The following is a 17,823-nucleotide window of genomic DNA, read 5'->3' as shown; positions in this document are numbered from 1 at the left end:
TGCCTAACTGGGGTGTAGGGTGTGGTAGTGCAATGACCTGTGACCCCTGGCTTGCCCAGGGCGTCACATTCCCCCTTAGCAAAATGCAGACCGTCCGCGGGCTGCCCGTCCAACACCGGTTTTATTTTTCTGCAAAATATAACATTGTAAAACAAAAACATATATACATTTTTATTAACTCTTCCCATAACGGGAGGCACTTTACTTAAACGTTGCAACGGTTTACGGTTACGGTTTCCGCTCTCTCCCACCCAAGTAACCTGGCCCTGATGCTGCCCCTAAAACCCAGGCAGCACCCCTTGACCCAAGTCCAGCACGCGGTACCCGAGCGGGATCTGTCCTTCCCCTCCAGAGGGTAGCCACCGGTTTCTATGGTGGCTGGGCCCCAGCCGGTTCTGCTGCGGGCCCTCCCTCCAACCTGCCTCTCCGGAGGCGGCATTGCGGAAACGGTAACGGCAAACAACTTATTTACATGCCACTTAACGTTTGTGGTTGCCCTGCAAGTTCACGGGCTTGTCCATGGAAAGTCCTCCATGCAACTTTTTTTTTAAAACGGTCCCCACAGGGACAACGGTGCCGGCAACGGCCGGTTTTCTCAATCACGGTTGATAATCTGGTAACTGTTCGGTTTCATTTTACTTATCATTTTTCAAAACTTTCAAACAAACAAAACAACTCAGTGGTGGTCCCAACGGGGACTGCTGCAGCGGGCATCCACTGCCCTTACTCCGGATAATCGGCTTCAGGTGCTTCTTCCAAAGGAGGGGGCACGGCGCTCACTCGGGACTCTTGGCTGCCCCTTAACTTAGCGTCCAGCGCAAACCACCCCCTCTCCCCACAGTGCCGGGTGTACTGCACGATATCGCCCGGCATCAGGTTGCGGCCGGGATGTTCTTCAGGCAGGTGGGCATTCACATCCCGCCGGGCTACAAACACTTCGGCCTCCAGGCCCGGTTCGTATATAAACCCGTAGCCCCGACGGACATCAAACCGCCTTACCTGCCCCACGTACAGCGGACCCCGGACACGGAATGTGGCCTGGCGGAGATTCTCCTTCTCCCTTATCGCTCGGGCCACCAGCTCAGCCTTCTTCCTCTCCCGTTCACCGATCTCCAGGCCCAGCGGTATCGGCTCCCTGTCCCAATATGGCACTGCTGCGAGCTCTGGCGCACGGGTCGGGCCCCGCGGGACATCCTGGACGTTGCCCACTGTCAGGAATCTGGGCGGCAGGTCCCGCGGTGTCTTGGCCTTGGGCGCTGCCTTACAGCTGCAACCCGGCGCCACCTCAGCCGAGGTGTGGGGGATGGGCACAGGGGCTTTCCGCGGCTGGGCCTTCGGCTCGGAGCGGGCCATCGGCTCCGGCTCGGGGGACTCCTTAGGGGATGCCTCCGGTTCAGTCTTCGGGACCTTCCAGGGTAACACCTCCGGTCGACTACGGGCTCCGGCTACAGGTCGGCCCGCCGGGGCGGGGACGCTGGGTATTGCTACCGGTTGCGGTGGTAGCAGGCCTAATGGCGGGGTCACGGCCTCCGGGACGGGTGGCGAGGGAGGCAGCGGGGGGAGAGGGCTTGGACCGGGTCCCGCAGCCGCGATGACCGGCCCTTCCAGGGCATCGGGGCGTGGGTCACTCACCCTCCCTTTCTCCGCTTCCTCCTCGCGTCTCCGCACGGCTGCTATAACGTCCGCCATGTCGGTCTCCCACTCCTCCATGAGGAGCTGCATCTTGACCTGCAGCCGTTGGTAGAGCTGGGGACGGCATCCACATGGTGACTTCTTCCAGGAACAGGGTGACTGCAGAGTCCTGGCGTCCCTGCTTTTATAGCTGCTGTTACATGCAGCCAGCCGCCATCGCGTCCCCCTTAGCTTCTCTTCCGCCACTCCTCTATCGGGGCGGGGTTTTGGCCTTCGCGCCTCTGCTACTCGAGAAGACGCTCGAGCGGGGACTTTTCGCGCCAAAGATGGCGGCTTCTAAAATTTTTCAGCCGGATACCTCCGGCGGTCACAAGGCGCACCTCTACCCAACGGCAGAGCGGTAAGATCCTGTTCGTGACCCCAAGTTGTCGCGGGCAGGGAGGAGGGTGTCAGCACTGCGCTCACCCCTCTGCTCGGGTCCGGCTGCTGCTGCTCAGTGGTGGCTCGAGCGGTGGGCCGGATCCCGGGGGTTCTCGAGCGGCGCTCCTCGCCCGTGAGTGAAAGGGGATTGGGTTTTGGGATATTGTCTATTGTCCGTGACGCCATCCACGGTTGTGGTGATTTCACCACCGCTGCTCTATGTGGGGATCCCGGGAGTGATGGTGTACAGCAGCAAGTTGTTGTGTTGCCCCTCCGTGGGTAGGGGGTTGGTGATCCCGGGGCCTGGTGATGAGGTGTGAGATGCAGGGCCTGGTGGGTGCAGGGACGCAGGGGCAGCGCCGTGCCTTGCGGTACTGTGGTACTCACTCAGCCTGAGACGATGACACAGTTCTCGGTAAACCACACGGCTGGAAAGACGGTTCCCATGGACGGCTGCACTTGCTTCCCCAGTAGGTGACGGTGATGTCCCTTTTCCTGCACCTAATGTTCTTGTTGGTTTCGATGGGTTCCCACCGGTAACCCGCTCCCCGGCTTCAAGCTGGACCGGAGGAGCTCTACTCTGTGCCCGCAGGCGCTGGCCCTTAGAAACTGGTGCTCTGGCGGTGGCGGTGTCTCTACTGTAATGGTTGGGCTGTTGCCTTCAATCGGGACTTGGTTGTTGGGGGATCTACGTCCCCTTCACTGACGGATTTGGCAACTTCTGGCGACTCCTAGCCTTGCCGGGGTCCGAGAGGCCCCTGCCCTGGTGCTGACTGTCCTTTGTCCACTGCTCCAGACCGCCGGGTCACCACCCGTCCGCGGTCCTTCCAGGAACTCCCGAGCAGTCACCCCTCCGGACTATCACCGCCGTCTGCTGACCTTGCTGTCACTCGGCCCGGGGCACACACCCGGACCAACTTCAGGCTTTACAAACTGTCACTTTTCTGTCCTCCTTTACCACTTCACCAGCTTCACTTCACTTCCTTTCACTTTCACTGCCCTAGCTTATCTGCCTGGTTTTTCCGCCTCCAGAGCTGTGAACTCCTCGGTGGGCGGAGCCAACCGCCTGGCCCACCCCCTGGTGTGAACATCAGCCTCTGGAGGAAGGCAACAAGGATTTTGGTAGCTTTGGTGTGCCTAACTGGGGTGTAGGGTGTGGTAGTGCAATGACCTGTGACCCCTGGCTTGCCCAGGGCGTCACATGAACACAAGTGCATATGTTGTGATTGCACCTGTAAAATCCAGGTAGGCTCAACCATGTCTTTGTCATGGTTTGCCTCCCCGTCCACATGGCTAGGGGGCGGAGCCTTCTCTCAGGCCTCACTTCCGGAGCCTGGATGCCTTAAAAGCTGATATTTCCAGTGAACCAGCGCCGGCTATAAGCTTAGCTCTGCTTTGCCTGTGATTGCTGGTCCTGTGAGTGATATCCTGATCTGTCTGTTCCTGTGCCCCATGCCCTTGTCTGTGTTCCGTCCCTTGGTCGTCCCTCCTGTCCTCTGTCCCCACTCCTATTTCCCCACTCGGTTGCTTCCTCCGGTACTGACCTTGGCCTGACTTTGACTCTGTTTCTGCTCGTTCCTCCGGTCCTGCTTCTGCCCGTACGGTTTTTGACCCAGCCTGCCTGACTATTCCTCACATGCCCTGCAACTCTGCTTCTCAGCTGTGAGGCAGTGTATGAGAATGCTGTGTATTTACTTCCTGGTTCTCATTGCTCTGTGTAGTGTCTTCTGCTGCAGAGCTCTGGCTCCCCCTGGTGGCAGCTTGACAGTCTTACTTTTATTACTAGCTGGTTGTAGAGAACTGGGGGATACCAAATTACCTATTGTAGGTGCTCTCCTTCATTATCAGATACAATTCTTCTTGTTAAAGGATCACTATTCAATATCGGGATGTCATTTTTGATGATCTTTATAATCTTCACTGTATTGTGTGATGAAATTATCTTGCATTTTTCTACTCAGAAGGTACCAGGAAAGCGATCACTACATTATGGCTATCTAGTGGCCATACCAAACATAATATAGTTCTCTATAAAACATATCACAGGACATTTACCTATGGGAGTGGCAGAGCCCTAAACCCGCTTACAATCACACACATGAGCACTACCTATGTCCCATTGAAACGAACACTATTCTTATAAAAGCTATATATTAACCTGAGGAAGGGGGTTGCAACCCCTAAAACAAGTTGACCTGTACCCAGCTAATGCAATAAAGACTTGGGTTTCATTATTCTGGCTTGAATTGGTGATGAGCACGGTGTGATACCCCTTTTTCCTTCCAAAACTTCATTGAAACGAACAGAACATCTCAGACTGTTGCAAAATGATATTTTCTACAAGTACTATTGGAAAATTACTAAAGTGCACATCACATAAGGTAACCCTGTGCATGCAGATTGGATATGTGCTCATATGGTCTGAGTCTATAGAAAGTCCAGAGGCCTCTGCTGATTGCACAGACCCCCAGACAGGAGGACAGGTCAGAGCTGTGCTGCACGGACTCATGTCTCTTTTCTTCTTCCCTCTCAGTCCAGCCCCGGGTGAAGGTGTCCGGTCACGAGGAAGGAGACACCATGAAGCTTCACTGCCAGGTGTACGGATTTCACCCCCGAGCTGTGGATGTGAGGTGGATGAACGGGGAGGACGAGGTTCCCCTATATGAGACCACAAACGTCCTCCCCAATCCTGACAGCACCTATCAGATCAGGGTCAGCACGGAAGTGACCCCCAAAGAGGGCGACAACTACTCCTGTTATGTGGATCACAGCAGCCTGAAGGAGCCACTCCTCGTACGATGGGGTGAGTAGTGTCCGTTTCTGGGTGGATGATGGGGTATGTAATTTCTTGGCACTGAATTGCAAAGAAGAAATAATTTTCATTATAGATTGCTTACATCTGTAATAAAAAAAAATAATTTTTGCAATTCAGTACCAAGTTTTCTTAGAAAAAGTGTACAAGATGGGATCTTACTTGTGCATCAGTGTTCAGGAGTGCCAGGTTCTATCTATTCACTATGATAATAATGATAAGTTTTATTTTTATTGCGTCAACATATTCACTTTACAATTCAGAGGGGACATGTATAGACGATATCAGACATTACTAAGTAACACAATTCACCAGATACCGAGAGGAGTGAGGGCCCTGCTCACAATACAGTCTATAAGGAGATAGGAGGCACAATAGGCAAATGGAAAAAAAAGCTTGTCCCATATGGTCCAGCTATCAATATAATAATAGGGGATTCAAATCCACCAAGTACAGATACAGAGTGTAAAATGTACAAGAAGAGGAAGCAACCAGATGATACAGGGGAGAAGAATTGGAAGAACCTCTAGTAAAGGGCAGCATAGGACTAGATTAGATCAGGGCAGTGAGGTGATAGGCTAGTCTAAAGAAATGCGTTTTCAGGGCCCGCTTAAAGGTGTGGATGTTGGGAATTAATCGGATTGCTCTTGGTAGTGTGTTCCAGAGCATAGGCGCAGCTCGTGAGAAATCTTGAAGACGGGAGTGGGAGGTTCGAATTGTTGAGGATGTCAGTCTTAGGTCATTAGCAGAGCGGAGGGCACGGGTGGGGTGATAGACAGAGATGAGGGAGGAGATGTAGGGGGGTGCAGAACCGTGGAGAGCTTTGTGAGTGAGAGTGACTGGTTTATATTGGATTCTGTAACGGATAAGCAACCAGTGCAATGACTGGCACAGAGCAGAGGCATCAGTGAAGCGGTTGGAGAGGAAAATGATCCTGGCTGCGGCATTCAGAATGGATTGGAGAGGGGAGAGTTTAGTAACAGGGAGTGTGAAGCCCCGCAAACGCTGTGTCGGTGCATTACCTTCAGGGACTCCACGCAGCTGGATCCTGTCACCGGTAGGAAATCTTCTATTTGTCGTGACGCCACTCTCAGAATTGCGGTCAGTGGGGACCGCCACTGCAGATTAAGGGATGCCTGGGGCTGATGGTGGGTGCAGTCGGTTGTAATAGCCTCCTGAGAATGAGGCAAGCCCCAGGGCCCTGTGTAGGTGTGTAGAACCACAAGGCGCAGAATAACTCCACACAAGCGAAATGTCTTTCAGGGGTTTTACTCACGGAAGGTGGCAGAGTGAGTAACCCGGGCGTAGCTGGGATGAACCAGGCTGGAACCAGGTGTCCTTCAGGCTGACTGATGAGGGTGACTACCGACTCGCCTTCCTTAGCCCTTTGCGTTTTGGGGTAACCCCGACTTTTAGTCCCTATGGGGGTCACCCAGGGAAGTTGCTGATGCCTCTCTCCCCTTCGTTTGGCCCGTTTGCTTGTAGCCTGGACCAGGACACTCCGGCTGCTTGCCTCCTGTGAACTATGGGCCCTAACTGTGGCTACGTGGCTGCGGACTCTGTAGTGTGTTCTTGGGGGTGTGAAGTGCCCCCTCAAGCAGGTTTGGCAAGGAAAGGTGGATCTATCCCTGCACTGGGACCTACTACCCGTTTGGGCCTGGTAACTCCCTAGCAGTCTCCTTACTTCCCACTCCGTTGCTCTCTCTTTAGCTGAAGATGGATTTCGGGTAGCACTACTAGGTGACCGTTCTCCCCCGTCGGTAGCCACTGCGCGGACGCTGTCAGACTGCAACAGCCCCAGGGGTCGGCTCCTGACGTCTGCTCCCCCTGAACTGCACACTGAACCGGCTCACTGCTCCTCCTCTCCTGTTCTTGCCTACGCCACCTAGCAACCAGGCTCTCCACCACACCCCTTGAGTGGAGATGGAGGCTTTACCCCCTCCACTATTCCAGTGGAGGTGAAGGCTTTGCCCCCTCCTGGGATCCCCAGGGGTCCTCTCAAAGGTACATGTGTGAGACCTGATCACTATGCGCCTGTGTAGTCACACCTCGGTCAGCCTTCTGGATTACCTGTATTGTACTGTCCCCAGCATGGGTGCAGTACTCAGTGGTGCCTGACCAGGTCAGGGGCGCCACATTCCCCCTTAGTTATCACCAGCACGTCCTCGGGCTGCAAGACAACATTTTAAAATGCATGCATAAAACATTAAAACATGTAAAACATTTTTAAGATCACCAGGTACCATACATCACCACCCTCCACCCACAAGTCCGTTAACCCACCCAAAACCCTCTCACGTTGGCCGCGCCTTCAGCCACTTCTGGCAGGATGTAGAGGCGGCTTTCATGGTCTGGTGGTTTCAGGGTATACCTGGCCTGGTGGAGCCGCGCCTTCAGCCTCTTCTGGCAGGATGTAGAGGCGGCCTCCACAGTTGGTGCTGACCAGGTACCCTCTTTGTGGTGGAGAGCCAGGCCCCATAAACAGGCATGCTCTCTGGTTGCAGGTGAGCCAAGGCCCCATAAACGGACGTGCTCCCTGGTTGCAGGCGAGCCAAGCCCCTAAACAGGCAGGCTCTGGTGGTGGTACCTCTGGTGTAACTATTTACACTGCGAGAGTTTGTGGCTATAGCCAGTTCATAGCCTTAAGGTTTATGGGTTTCTCACATTAGTTTATGTGGGCACATACTTAAACTTTAACGTTGCAAAAACTTCAAACTGGTCAAAACTGTAACTTGCTGTACTTTCTTTACTTTCCTCTACTCCTCCTTACCAGGGCTTGGGCCTGTAGGGCTACGGCACCTGTTGGTTTCTCGATCTCTTTCTTCGTCCGTGGTGGTTTCATCAGTAGGTTCTTTGTCTTTCCTTTCTCTATCTCCGTCTTCTTCTGTGTCTGTTTCTTTTGCAGGACTGCTGTAAGGATGTCTGGGACATGGCATAACATCCAATGCATACCAGCCTCTTTCTCCTTGGTGCATGGTGAATTCCACTGAGTCTCCTGTTCGCAGATTTCTGCCTGGATGTCCTCTGGGCAAATGAGCTCTAACGTCTCTTCTGTTGACAAAAATGCCCTCTTTCATACCAGGAGCTACTATGAAGCCGTATCCGGATTTCAAGCTGAAGTCTTCGACTACACCACGACAAAGTGGGCCTCTAACCTGGGATTTGGCTTTTCTCAGAAACCGTTTCTCCTCCAAGTCTCTGGCCGTGACTTCATCTTTATTCTCTGGAGACTGCGGTGCAGGGGAAAACTTGGTTCTACTGCGGCGCCGGGTCCTACGGGCTGGATCTTGCTTGGTTGCTGCTTCACTGCTTGCAGGCTCCCAGGTGAGGTACCTGGACAGATCTTCCTCAGCGGAGGGTGTCAGGCTCTCTTCATCCCAGCGAGAATATGGCAACATCTCTGGCTCTGGGCATGGATCCACTGCTGATGGCTCCGGGGTCAGCTCCTCAGCTTCCTGGCCTCCTCTCCCCCTTAGTTCTTCTGAGCACTCCTTTGGTGGCAGCGCTGGGGATGAGTGTTCATCAGCTGGCCCGGGCGGTGGACTTTTTGGCGTGGACATCTCTAGAGTCTTCTGAGGGGTATGTGGAGGGAGCAGATACCGGTCCACCATCTCCTTTGGGAACTGGGCCTCTAGGTCAGCCTTCAGCTTCTGGTATTCGGGGTCCTCCCCCAGCGTAGACTTCCTAGCAGGGACCTCCTTGGACTGGGGAGCGGTGTCTGCTCTGGCCTTGCAGGCCGGGGTAAATGGTGATACAATCTTGTCTTGATGGGCCGCGCCTGGTGTGGCGGCGGCCTGGTCTTGGCGGGCCGCGCCTGGCATGGCGGCGGCCTGGATCAGCGTCGCCGTTGCAGCTGGCGTCTTAGCGGGCATCGCTACTATGGCCGGTTCTTGGCGGGCCGGGCAGGGCATCGCTGCGGCGGCCTGGGTCGGCGTCGCTGTCGCGGCCTGGATTGGCGTCGCAGCTGCGATGGGATCTGTGCAGGCTGGGCTGGGCGTCGCTGCAGCGATCTGGGCTTGGCGGGCCGCACCGGACGGGGCTGCGGCCTAGTTCAGCACCTCACTTGCGGCGCGGACGAGCGTTGCTGCTGCGGTGGGGTCTCGGCGGGCCGGGCCTAGCATGGCGGCGGCCTGGGTCAGCGTCACACCTGCGGCGTGGATGAGGGTCGCGGTGGCAGCCGGTTCTTTGCGGGCCGGGCAGGGCATCGCTGCGGCGGCCTGGGCGGGCCGCACCTGGCGTGGCTGCGGCCTGGTTCAGCGTCGCCGCGGCGGGCGCCTCTTCAGGGACTACGGGCGTGGCAGCAGGGGTCGGGGCACTCGTGCTGGCAGGGGCAACACTGGACTCACCCATCGGTAGCAGCATCGGGGTCTGAGTCGTCGCTGCTCGGTCTGGCACTCGTCGCGTGGCCCTCTCCTCGTAGGCCTGAACCGCCGTAGCCATCCCCAGAAGCTCCTTGCGTCCCTCGCTGAGCTGCCGTAGAACCCTGGTTTCTAGTTGGTCGCAGCACTGAGCAAGCTCTCGGGCCCACCAGGCAGCGGAGCCTGGCTCGGGGTCTCTGCATCCAGACGCCATTTTCTCTGCGTCTCTTTCCTCTAACAGCAGACTTCTGGCTTCCTTTCTGTCCCGACGTCTCTGAACGCTTCCGCTCTCATCACTTGCGAGACCAGAACTCTGCAGGGGATCTCTGGGTAGCCACACCTCTTCGTGGGCGGTAACTTCTCCCAGCGCGGGCTGCTGTTGTTTTTCAGCGCGCTTTTCATGGTGGCAATATGGCGGCGCTTCCAATTTTTCAAGCGGACCGCCCAGGCACATGGTCACCTGTCTGAACAGGTCTAGTCCTTATCCTGTTCGTGACGCCAGATGTGAAGCCCCGCAAACGCTGTGTCGGTGCATTACCTTCAGGGACTCCACGCAGCTGGATCCTGTCACCGGTAGGAAATCTTCTATTTGTCGTGACGCCACTCTCAGAATTGCGGTCAGTGGGGACCGCCACTGCAGATTAAGGGATGCCTGGGGCTGATGGTGGGTGCAGTCGGTTGTAATAGCCTCCTGAGAGTGAGGCAAGCCCCAGGGCCCTGTGTAGGTGTGTAGAACCACAAGGCGCAGAATAACTCCACACAAGCGAAATGTCTTTCAGGGGTTTTACTCACGGAAGGTGGCAGAGTGAGTAACCCGGGCGTAGCTGGGATGAACCAGGCTGGAACCAGGTGTCCTTCAGGCTGACTGATGAGGGTGACTACCGACTCGCCTTCCTTAGCCCTTTGCGTTTTGGGGTAACCCCGACTTTTAGTCCCTATGGGGGTCACCCAGGGAAGTTGCTGATGCCTCTCTCCCCTTCGTTTGGCCCGTTTGCTTGTAGCCTGGACCAGGACACTCCGGCTGCTTGCCTCCTGTGAACTATGGGCCCTAACTGTGGCTACGTGGCTGCGGACTCTGTAGTGTGTTCTTGGGGGTGTGAAGTGCCCCCTCAAGCAGGTTTGGCAAGGAAAGGTGGATCTATCCCTGCACTGGGACCTACTACCCGTTTGGGCCTGGTAACTCCCTAGCAGTCTCCTTACTTCCCACTCCGTTGCTCTCTCTTTAGCTGAAGATGGATTTCGGGTAGCACTACTAGGTGACCGTTCTCCCCCGTCGGTAGCCACTGCGCAGACGCTGTCAGACTGCAACAGCCCCAGGGGTCGGCTCCTGACGTCTGCTCCCCCTGAACTGCACACTGAACCGGCTCACTGCTCCTCCTCTCCTGTTCTTGCCTACGCCACCTAGCAACCAGGCTCTCCACCACACCCCTTGAGTGGAGATGGAGGCTTTACCCCCTCCACTATTCCAGTGGAGGTGAAGGCTTTGCCCCCTCCTGGGATCCCCAGGGGTCCTCTCAAAGGTACATGTGTGAGACCTGATCACTATGCGCCTGTGTAGTCACACCTCGGTCAGCCTTCTGGATTACCTGTATTGTACTGTCCCCAGCATGGGTGCAGTACTCAGTGGTGCCTGACCAGGTCAGGGGCGCCACAGGAGAACAATTAGTAAAGAGTTACAATAATCCAGGCGAGAATGAATGAGGGCGACAGTATAGCAGGCTTTACATGCTACAATATCGTTAATGAATTATCGTCGGGGTCACGGTGTTTGTGACGCACATCCGGCGTCATTAACGATATCGCAGTGTGTGACATTTATGAGTGACCTTAAACGGTCGCAAAATTGGTCAAAATCGTTTGCCGCGGAGAGGTCGTCCTGAAACAAAAAATCGTTTTCTGCTTATTACCGATATTGTTCCTCGTTCCTGCGGCACCACACATCGCTGTGTGTGACACCGCAGGAGCAACGAACATCTCCTTACCTGCCTCCACCGGCAATGCGGGAGGAAGGAGGTGGGCGGGATGTTCCGGCTGCTCATCTCCGCCCCTCCGCTTCTATTGGACGTATGCCGTGTGACATCGCTGTGACGCCGCATGAACCGCCCCCTTAGAAAGGAGGCGGTTCGCCGGCCAGAGCGACGTCTCAGGGCAGGCAAGTGCGTGTGATGGGGTTAAGCGAGGTTGTGCAGCATGGGCAGCGATTTTGCCCGTGTCGCACAACCGACGGGGTCGGGTACGATCACTTGTGATCTTGCTAGCGAGATCAAAGCGTGTAAAGCCAGCTTAAGAGTTTTTGCAGAAACAACGGTAAGAAAAGGTCGAGTTCTAGAGATGTTTTTGGGGTGGTGATGACATGAGCGAGTGAGTGAACGAATGTGGGGAGTGAAGGAGAGATCGGAGTCAAATATAACCCCAAGACAGCGGGTGTGCTGCTGGGGCGTAATGGTAGAGCCACATACAGAAATGGTAATATTGGGTTTATGAAGGTTAAGAGAGGGAGGAAACAAGAGAAGTTCAATTGTTGACTGGTTCAGTTTTAGATATAGGGAGGAAATGATGTTGGAGACAGCGGACAGACAATCGATAATATTTTGTAATAATGCAGGGGTGATGTCAGGAAATGAAGTGTATAATTGGGTGTCATCAGCATAGAGATGGTACTGGAAACCAAATCTACTGATGGTCTGTTCAATAGGAGCAATGTATAAGGAGAAAAGGAGGTGCCCTAGGACTGAACCTTGAGCAATCCTGACTGTAAGAAGATGGGGCCAAGGGATCATCATGACAGTCTTATCTTACGAGAGAGTTCATATACATATGGGAGTGTAAGTGGGATTCACTACTACTAATACTGCTGTTATCGGTATATTTTATGCGGCCCACAGATACTTTTTGATATCCATAATTCCGGTGCAATCTTCTATCCATAGCCTGCTTTACACGTTGCAATTTCGCATACGATATCGTATGCGATTTGCAACGCCCCCATTGTATGTGTGGCACGTTCAATTCGTTGAATGTGCCGCACAAACGATTAACCCCCGTCACACGTACTTACCCTTCCATACGACCTCAATGTGGGCGGCGAACGTCCACTTCCTGGAGTGGGAGGGACGTTCGGCGTCACATCGACGTCACACGGCAGCCGGCCAATAGAAGCGGAGGGGCGGAGATGAGCGGGACATAAACATCACGCGCACCTCTTTCCTTCCGCATTGCCGACTGGAGCCGCGGGAGGCAGGTAAGATCTATTCAATGTTCCCGGGGTGTTACACACTGCGATGTACCTTACGATTCCGGATGTGCGTCACTTACGACGTGACCCCGCCGACACATCGTAAGATATATTGTAGCGTGTAAAGCGGGCTTAAAAAAGCAGGTCTCTGTTAACCTCCTTTTCCTGCTCTCTATCCAGGTTGTATAATGCTGGGTTTAACGGGTACTTTGCACGCTGCGACAACGCTACTACGATATCGTCGGGGTCAAATCGAAAGTGACGCACATCCGGCACCGGTAACGACGTCGCAACATGTAAAGTCTAGATGCGCTGATAAATGATTGTAAAAGCGTCGAAAATCGGTGATCTGTGTAGCGTCGGACATTTTCATAATGTCGCACCAATAGGAGATACGATGTTGTTCCTCGTTCCTGCGGCAGCACACATCGCTGTGTGTGAAGCCGCAGGAGCGAGTAACATCTTCTACCTGCCTCCACCAGCTATGCGCAAGGAAGGAGGTGGGCGGGATGTTTACGTCCCACTCATCTCCGCCCCTCCGCTTCTATTGGCCGCCTGCCGTGTGACGTCGCTGTGACGCCGCACGACCCGCCCCCTTAGGAAGGAGATGGGTCGCCAGCCAGAGCGACGTCGCAGGGCAGGTAAGTGCGTGTGAAGCTGCTGTAGCGATAATGTTCGCTACAGCAGCTATCACAAGATATCGCATGTGCGACGGGAGCGGGTACTATTGCGCTCGGCATCGCTAGCCGATGCTAGCGATATCGTAACGTGCAAAGTACCCCTCACCCTCTCCATCCTCCTTTTATCTTAGAAGGGATGAGACTGACTCACAGGCTCCCTATAAGGTATTTCTCGGTCTGGTCTATCACCAGGATTCACACTGGTCTCCATTACTGCAGGGCGTTTATGTTGCCGGTGATCCTGGCATTAGACTTGGCACTGTTTCATTTATAGTAATACTATATCAGCGGCATAGCATTTTACATATAATTTGTACATACCACTGACACACAACCTTGTGGTCTCTGGTCTGATATTATTATCTGATTCTAATTGGTCAACTGCGTCGTATAATCTCTACACTAGCTCCAGGCTGGGAGCATATTGCATACGGATATTGGGGTATGTACTGTACTTTTCGACCCTCATATACATTGTAATGATATGAGCCCGGGCTGGTTATACTAACCAAGTTGAGAATTTCAGGAGGTTTAGAGAATCATTACTAATTATAACTTGATTTGTCAATACTATTTGCATTAATCTCTTATGCATGGTGATACCCTTTCCATCTTTAAGGCGGAACGTATTTTGCACTTGTGTATTTTTTGCACATTTTAATTGTTTTTAATGTTCACTTGTGTGTGTGTCTTTTGCACCTAATAAAAATGTGTTATTTATATGGACCACAGTTACTGTTTATTATTATATAGTGGATTGCGCGTCCATTATGCATGAGCTTTCCTCTCCTTCATTATTGTTTGCTCTTCATGCAGGACGCTGCACCCATATTTTGCTTTACGCATCGTAATAGTAGAGCTGTGCATCCGGTCCTTTTTCTTATCCCAGTAGGTATGATGCACACCTCCCCTGCATCTGGCCGACACACATACTTCAGATCACACACTCACACATCAGACAGCATACACTCATACACTGTGTGCAGAATTATTAGGCAAATGAGTATTGTGATCACATGATGCTTTTTATACATGTCGTCCTACTCCAAGCTGTATGGGCTGAGAGCAAACTACCAATCAAGTAAATCAGGTGATGTGCATCTCTGTAATGAGGAGGGGTGCGGTGTAATGACATTAACACCCTATATAAGGGGGGCCTAATTATTAGACAACTTCCTTTCCTTTGGCAAAATGGGTCAGAAGAGAGATTTGACAGGCTCTGAAAAGTCCATATTGTGAGATGTCTTGCAGAGGGATGAAGCAGTCTTGAAATTGCCAAACATTTGAAGCGTGATCACCGAACAATCAAGCGTTTCATGGCAAATAACCAACAGGGTCGCAAAAAGCGTGTTGGGCAAAAAAGGCGCAAAATAATTGCCCATGAATTGAGGATAATCAAGCGTGAAGCTGCCAAGATGCCATTTGCCACCAGTTTGGCCATATTTCAGAGCTGCAACGTTACTGGAGTATCAAAAAGCACAAGGTGTGCCATACTCAGGGACATGGCCAAAGTAAGAAAGGCTGAAAAACGACCACCTTTGAACAAGAAACATAAGATAAAACCTCAAGACTGGGCCAAGAAATATCTTAAGACTGATTTTTCAAAGGTGTTCTGGACTGATGAAATGAGAGTGACTCTTGATGGGCAGATGGATGGGCCAGAGGCTGGATCAGTAAAGGGCAGAGAGCTCCGACTCAGACGCCAGCAAGGTGGAGGTGGGCACTGGTATGGGCTGGGATCATCAAAGATGAACTTGTGGGACCTTTTCGGGTTGAGGATGGAGTGAAGCTCAACTCCCAGACCTACTGCCAGTTTCTGGAAGACGACTTCTTCAAGCAGTGGTACAGGAAGAAGTCAGTATCATTCAAGAAAAACATGATTTTCATGCAGGACAATGCTCCATCACATGCATCCAACTACTCCACAGCGTGGCTGGCCAGTAAAGATGTAAAAGTTGAAAAAATAATGATATGGCCCCCTTGTTCACCTGATCTGAACCCCATAGAGAACCTGTGGTCCCTCATAAAATGTGAGATCTACAGGGAGGGAAAACAGTCCACCTCTGGGAACAGTGTCTGGGAGGCTGTGGTGGCTGCTGCACGCAATGTTGATCATAAACAGATCAAGCAACTGACAGCATCTATGGATGGTCGGCTGCTGAGTGTCATCAGAAAGAAAGGTGGCTATATTGGTCACTAATTTTTTGGGGTTTTGTTTTTGCATGTCAGAAATGTTTATTTCTAAATTTTGTGCAGTTATATTAGTTTACCTGGTGACAATAAACAAGTGAGATGGGAATATATTTGCTTTTTATTAAGTTGCCTAATAATTCTGCACAGTAATAGTTATCTGCACAAACAGATCCTCCTAAGAAGCCAAATGTAAAAAAAACCACCCAAACTTCAAAACATATTAACTTTGATATTTATGAGTCTTTTGGGTTGATTGAGAACATAGTTGTTGATCAATAATAAAAAAAATCCTCTAAAATACAACTTGCCTAATAATTCTGCACACGGTGTATAGACACACACACACACACATCAGATTCCATATCATTCCTCCCTGTGCAGCACGCTGTCCTCCCCTGCATGTGACTGACACACATACATCAGAACACACACTCACACATCAGATAGCATACACATACACACACACATCAGATAGCATACACACACATATACACATCAGATTTCACATCATTCCTCCCTGTGATCTCCGGTGGGCGCTCCAGGTAGCTGTACAGCACGCCGTCCTCCTCTGCCTCTTGCCGACACTCACACATCAGAACACACACTCACATATCAGACAGCATACACTCACACATCTGATTGCACACACTCAAACACACTCATGATATCGCACATACCTGTACAATCGCGCGCACACAGTCACAACATCCGGAGATACCACGTGCTTCCGGCCATGTGATTGTCGCGCCCTCTATGGACCTAACTACAGGAGGGTTGGATTTACACCTCCTAGGCAACCTCCACTTCCTGGGCCGGCTTTACATCATAGGACGGCCAACCCTCTGATCATGCTCTCTTGTGGTCCAGGGTGGTATTGTGTGAGTGTTTTAGGTGTGTGCGAGTTTAGCCAGAGCTAGGACTCCAGGAACCAGGTTGCAGATCTTAGTAGCGTAACCGCAGGGACGCTACATGATCAGCCTGCAGGTCCTAGAAGCTCACTGCACAGTGTTGCAGGTCCTTACATACGCCGAGAAACAAGTGATATCGCTGGATGTGGTGAGTGTGTGTATGCGATCTGTAGTGTGATTGTGTGTGTGCGTTCTCATATGTATGTGTGTGTGTGTTTGTGTGTGTGTATATGTGATTTAATGTGTATGTTCCGCCGCAGAACTTTGATGCGCTCCCCTGCTCCCGGTCGGCGTCTGGCGAGTATGATCACGGGGTCTTCTCTCATTTTTCTTCTTTCTTTTGGTCGTGTCCACTGTCTATAATGAAGTGTCCCGCAGGATTCTTTAACTTTTTTACCACTGCACGGACACTTCATTAATGACTGCGGTTAGGTCTTATTTTCAGGGGATGTCTTATATTTACGCATCCCTGATAACTCCTGCTAGGTCTTATTTTCGGGGGGGGGGTCCTATTTTTGAAGAAACATGGTAGGACTGAACTCTGAAGAACTCTGACAGCAAAGGGAAGAGGAGCCACAAAAAGATACAGTGAAGAAGCTGTGAGAAAGACAGGAGTAGAACCAGGAGAGAACTTTCAGCCCAATAGAGCAAAGCATAGTGAGGAGGAGCTGATGATCCACAGTGTCGAATGCTGCAGAGATCCAGGAGAACCAGTCATGAGCATTAGATTATATTGTTTTTAGATCGCTAGAGACTTTATTAAGAGCAGTTTCAGTAGAGTGTAAGGTGGGCTTTGCACGTTGCGACATCGCAAGCCGATGCTGCGATGTCGCACGCGATAGTCCCCGCCCCCGTCGCAGGTACGATATCTTGTGATAGCTGGCGTAGTGAAAATTATCGCTACGCCAGCTTCACATGCACTCACCTGCCCTGCGACCGTCGCTCTGGCCGGCGACCCGCCTCCTTCCTAAGGGGGCGGGTCGTGCGGCGTCATAGCGATGTCACACGGCAGGCGGCCAATAGCGGCGGAGGGGCGGAGATAAGCAGGATGTAAACATCCCGCCCACCTCCTTCCTTCCGCATTGTGGCCGGCGGCAGGTAGGAGATGTTCCTCGCTCCTGCGGCTTCATACACAGCGATGTGTGCTGCCGCAGGCACGAGGAACAACATCGTACCTGTCGCAGCACCGGCATTATGGAAATGTCGGAGCCTGCACCGATGATACGATAACGACGCTTTTGCGCTCGTTCATCGTATCATCTAGGATTTACACACTATGACATCGCAAGTGACGCCGGATGTCCGTCACTTTCGATTTGACCCCACCGACATCGCACCTGCGATGTCGTAGTGTGCAAAGCCGCCCTAAGGAAACTGGATTGTAAAAGATCAGGAAGAGAGTTATCTCACAGATAGCGGATTAGATGGGAGTGGACCAAGCCCTCCAGAAGTTTGGAGATGAAGAGATTAGAGACTGGTCAGTAGTTAGCGGTGCAGTTTTGGTCCATGGATAGTTTTTTAAGTAATGGGTGTATGCTGGCATGAAGGAGGAGTGAGGGACACCAGATGAGAGAGAGGTTGAATA

The 17,823-nt window shown here is 52.4% G+C and overlaps 1 protein-coding gene across 4 annotated transcripts in view; it reads left to right on the top strand.

Annotated features, from left to right (window-relative positions):
- Positions 1 to 17,823, top strand: part of LOC142250862 (BOLA class I histocompatibility antigen, alpha chain BL3-7-like) — a 343,542-nt gene that overhangs the window by 44,993 nt on the left and 280,726 nt on the right. For all 4 annotated transcript variants that reach the window (XM_075323138.1, XM_075323136.1, XM_075323139.1 and 1 more), the window contains exon 6: positions 4,586 to 4,855. In XM_075323138.1, coding sequence (XP_075179253.1) covers positions 4,586 to 4,855 — 270 coding nt within the window. The remainder of the gene's footprint in view (positions 1 to 4,585; positions 4,856 to 17,823) is intronic.

The sequence above is a fragment of the Anomaloglossus baeobatrachus genome, chromosome 9, assembly GCF_048569485.1.
Source record: "Anomaloglossus baeobatrachus isolate aAnoBae1 chromosome 9, aAnoBae1.hap1, whole genome shotgun sequence".
NCBI classification, from domain to species: Eukaryota; Metazoa; Chordata; class Amphibia; order Anura; family Aromobatidae; genus Anomaloglossus; species Anomaloglossus baeobatrachus.
The sequence above is the reverse complement of the archived record's forward strand: the minus strand, read 5'-3'. Positions and strand labels throughout refer to the sequence as shown.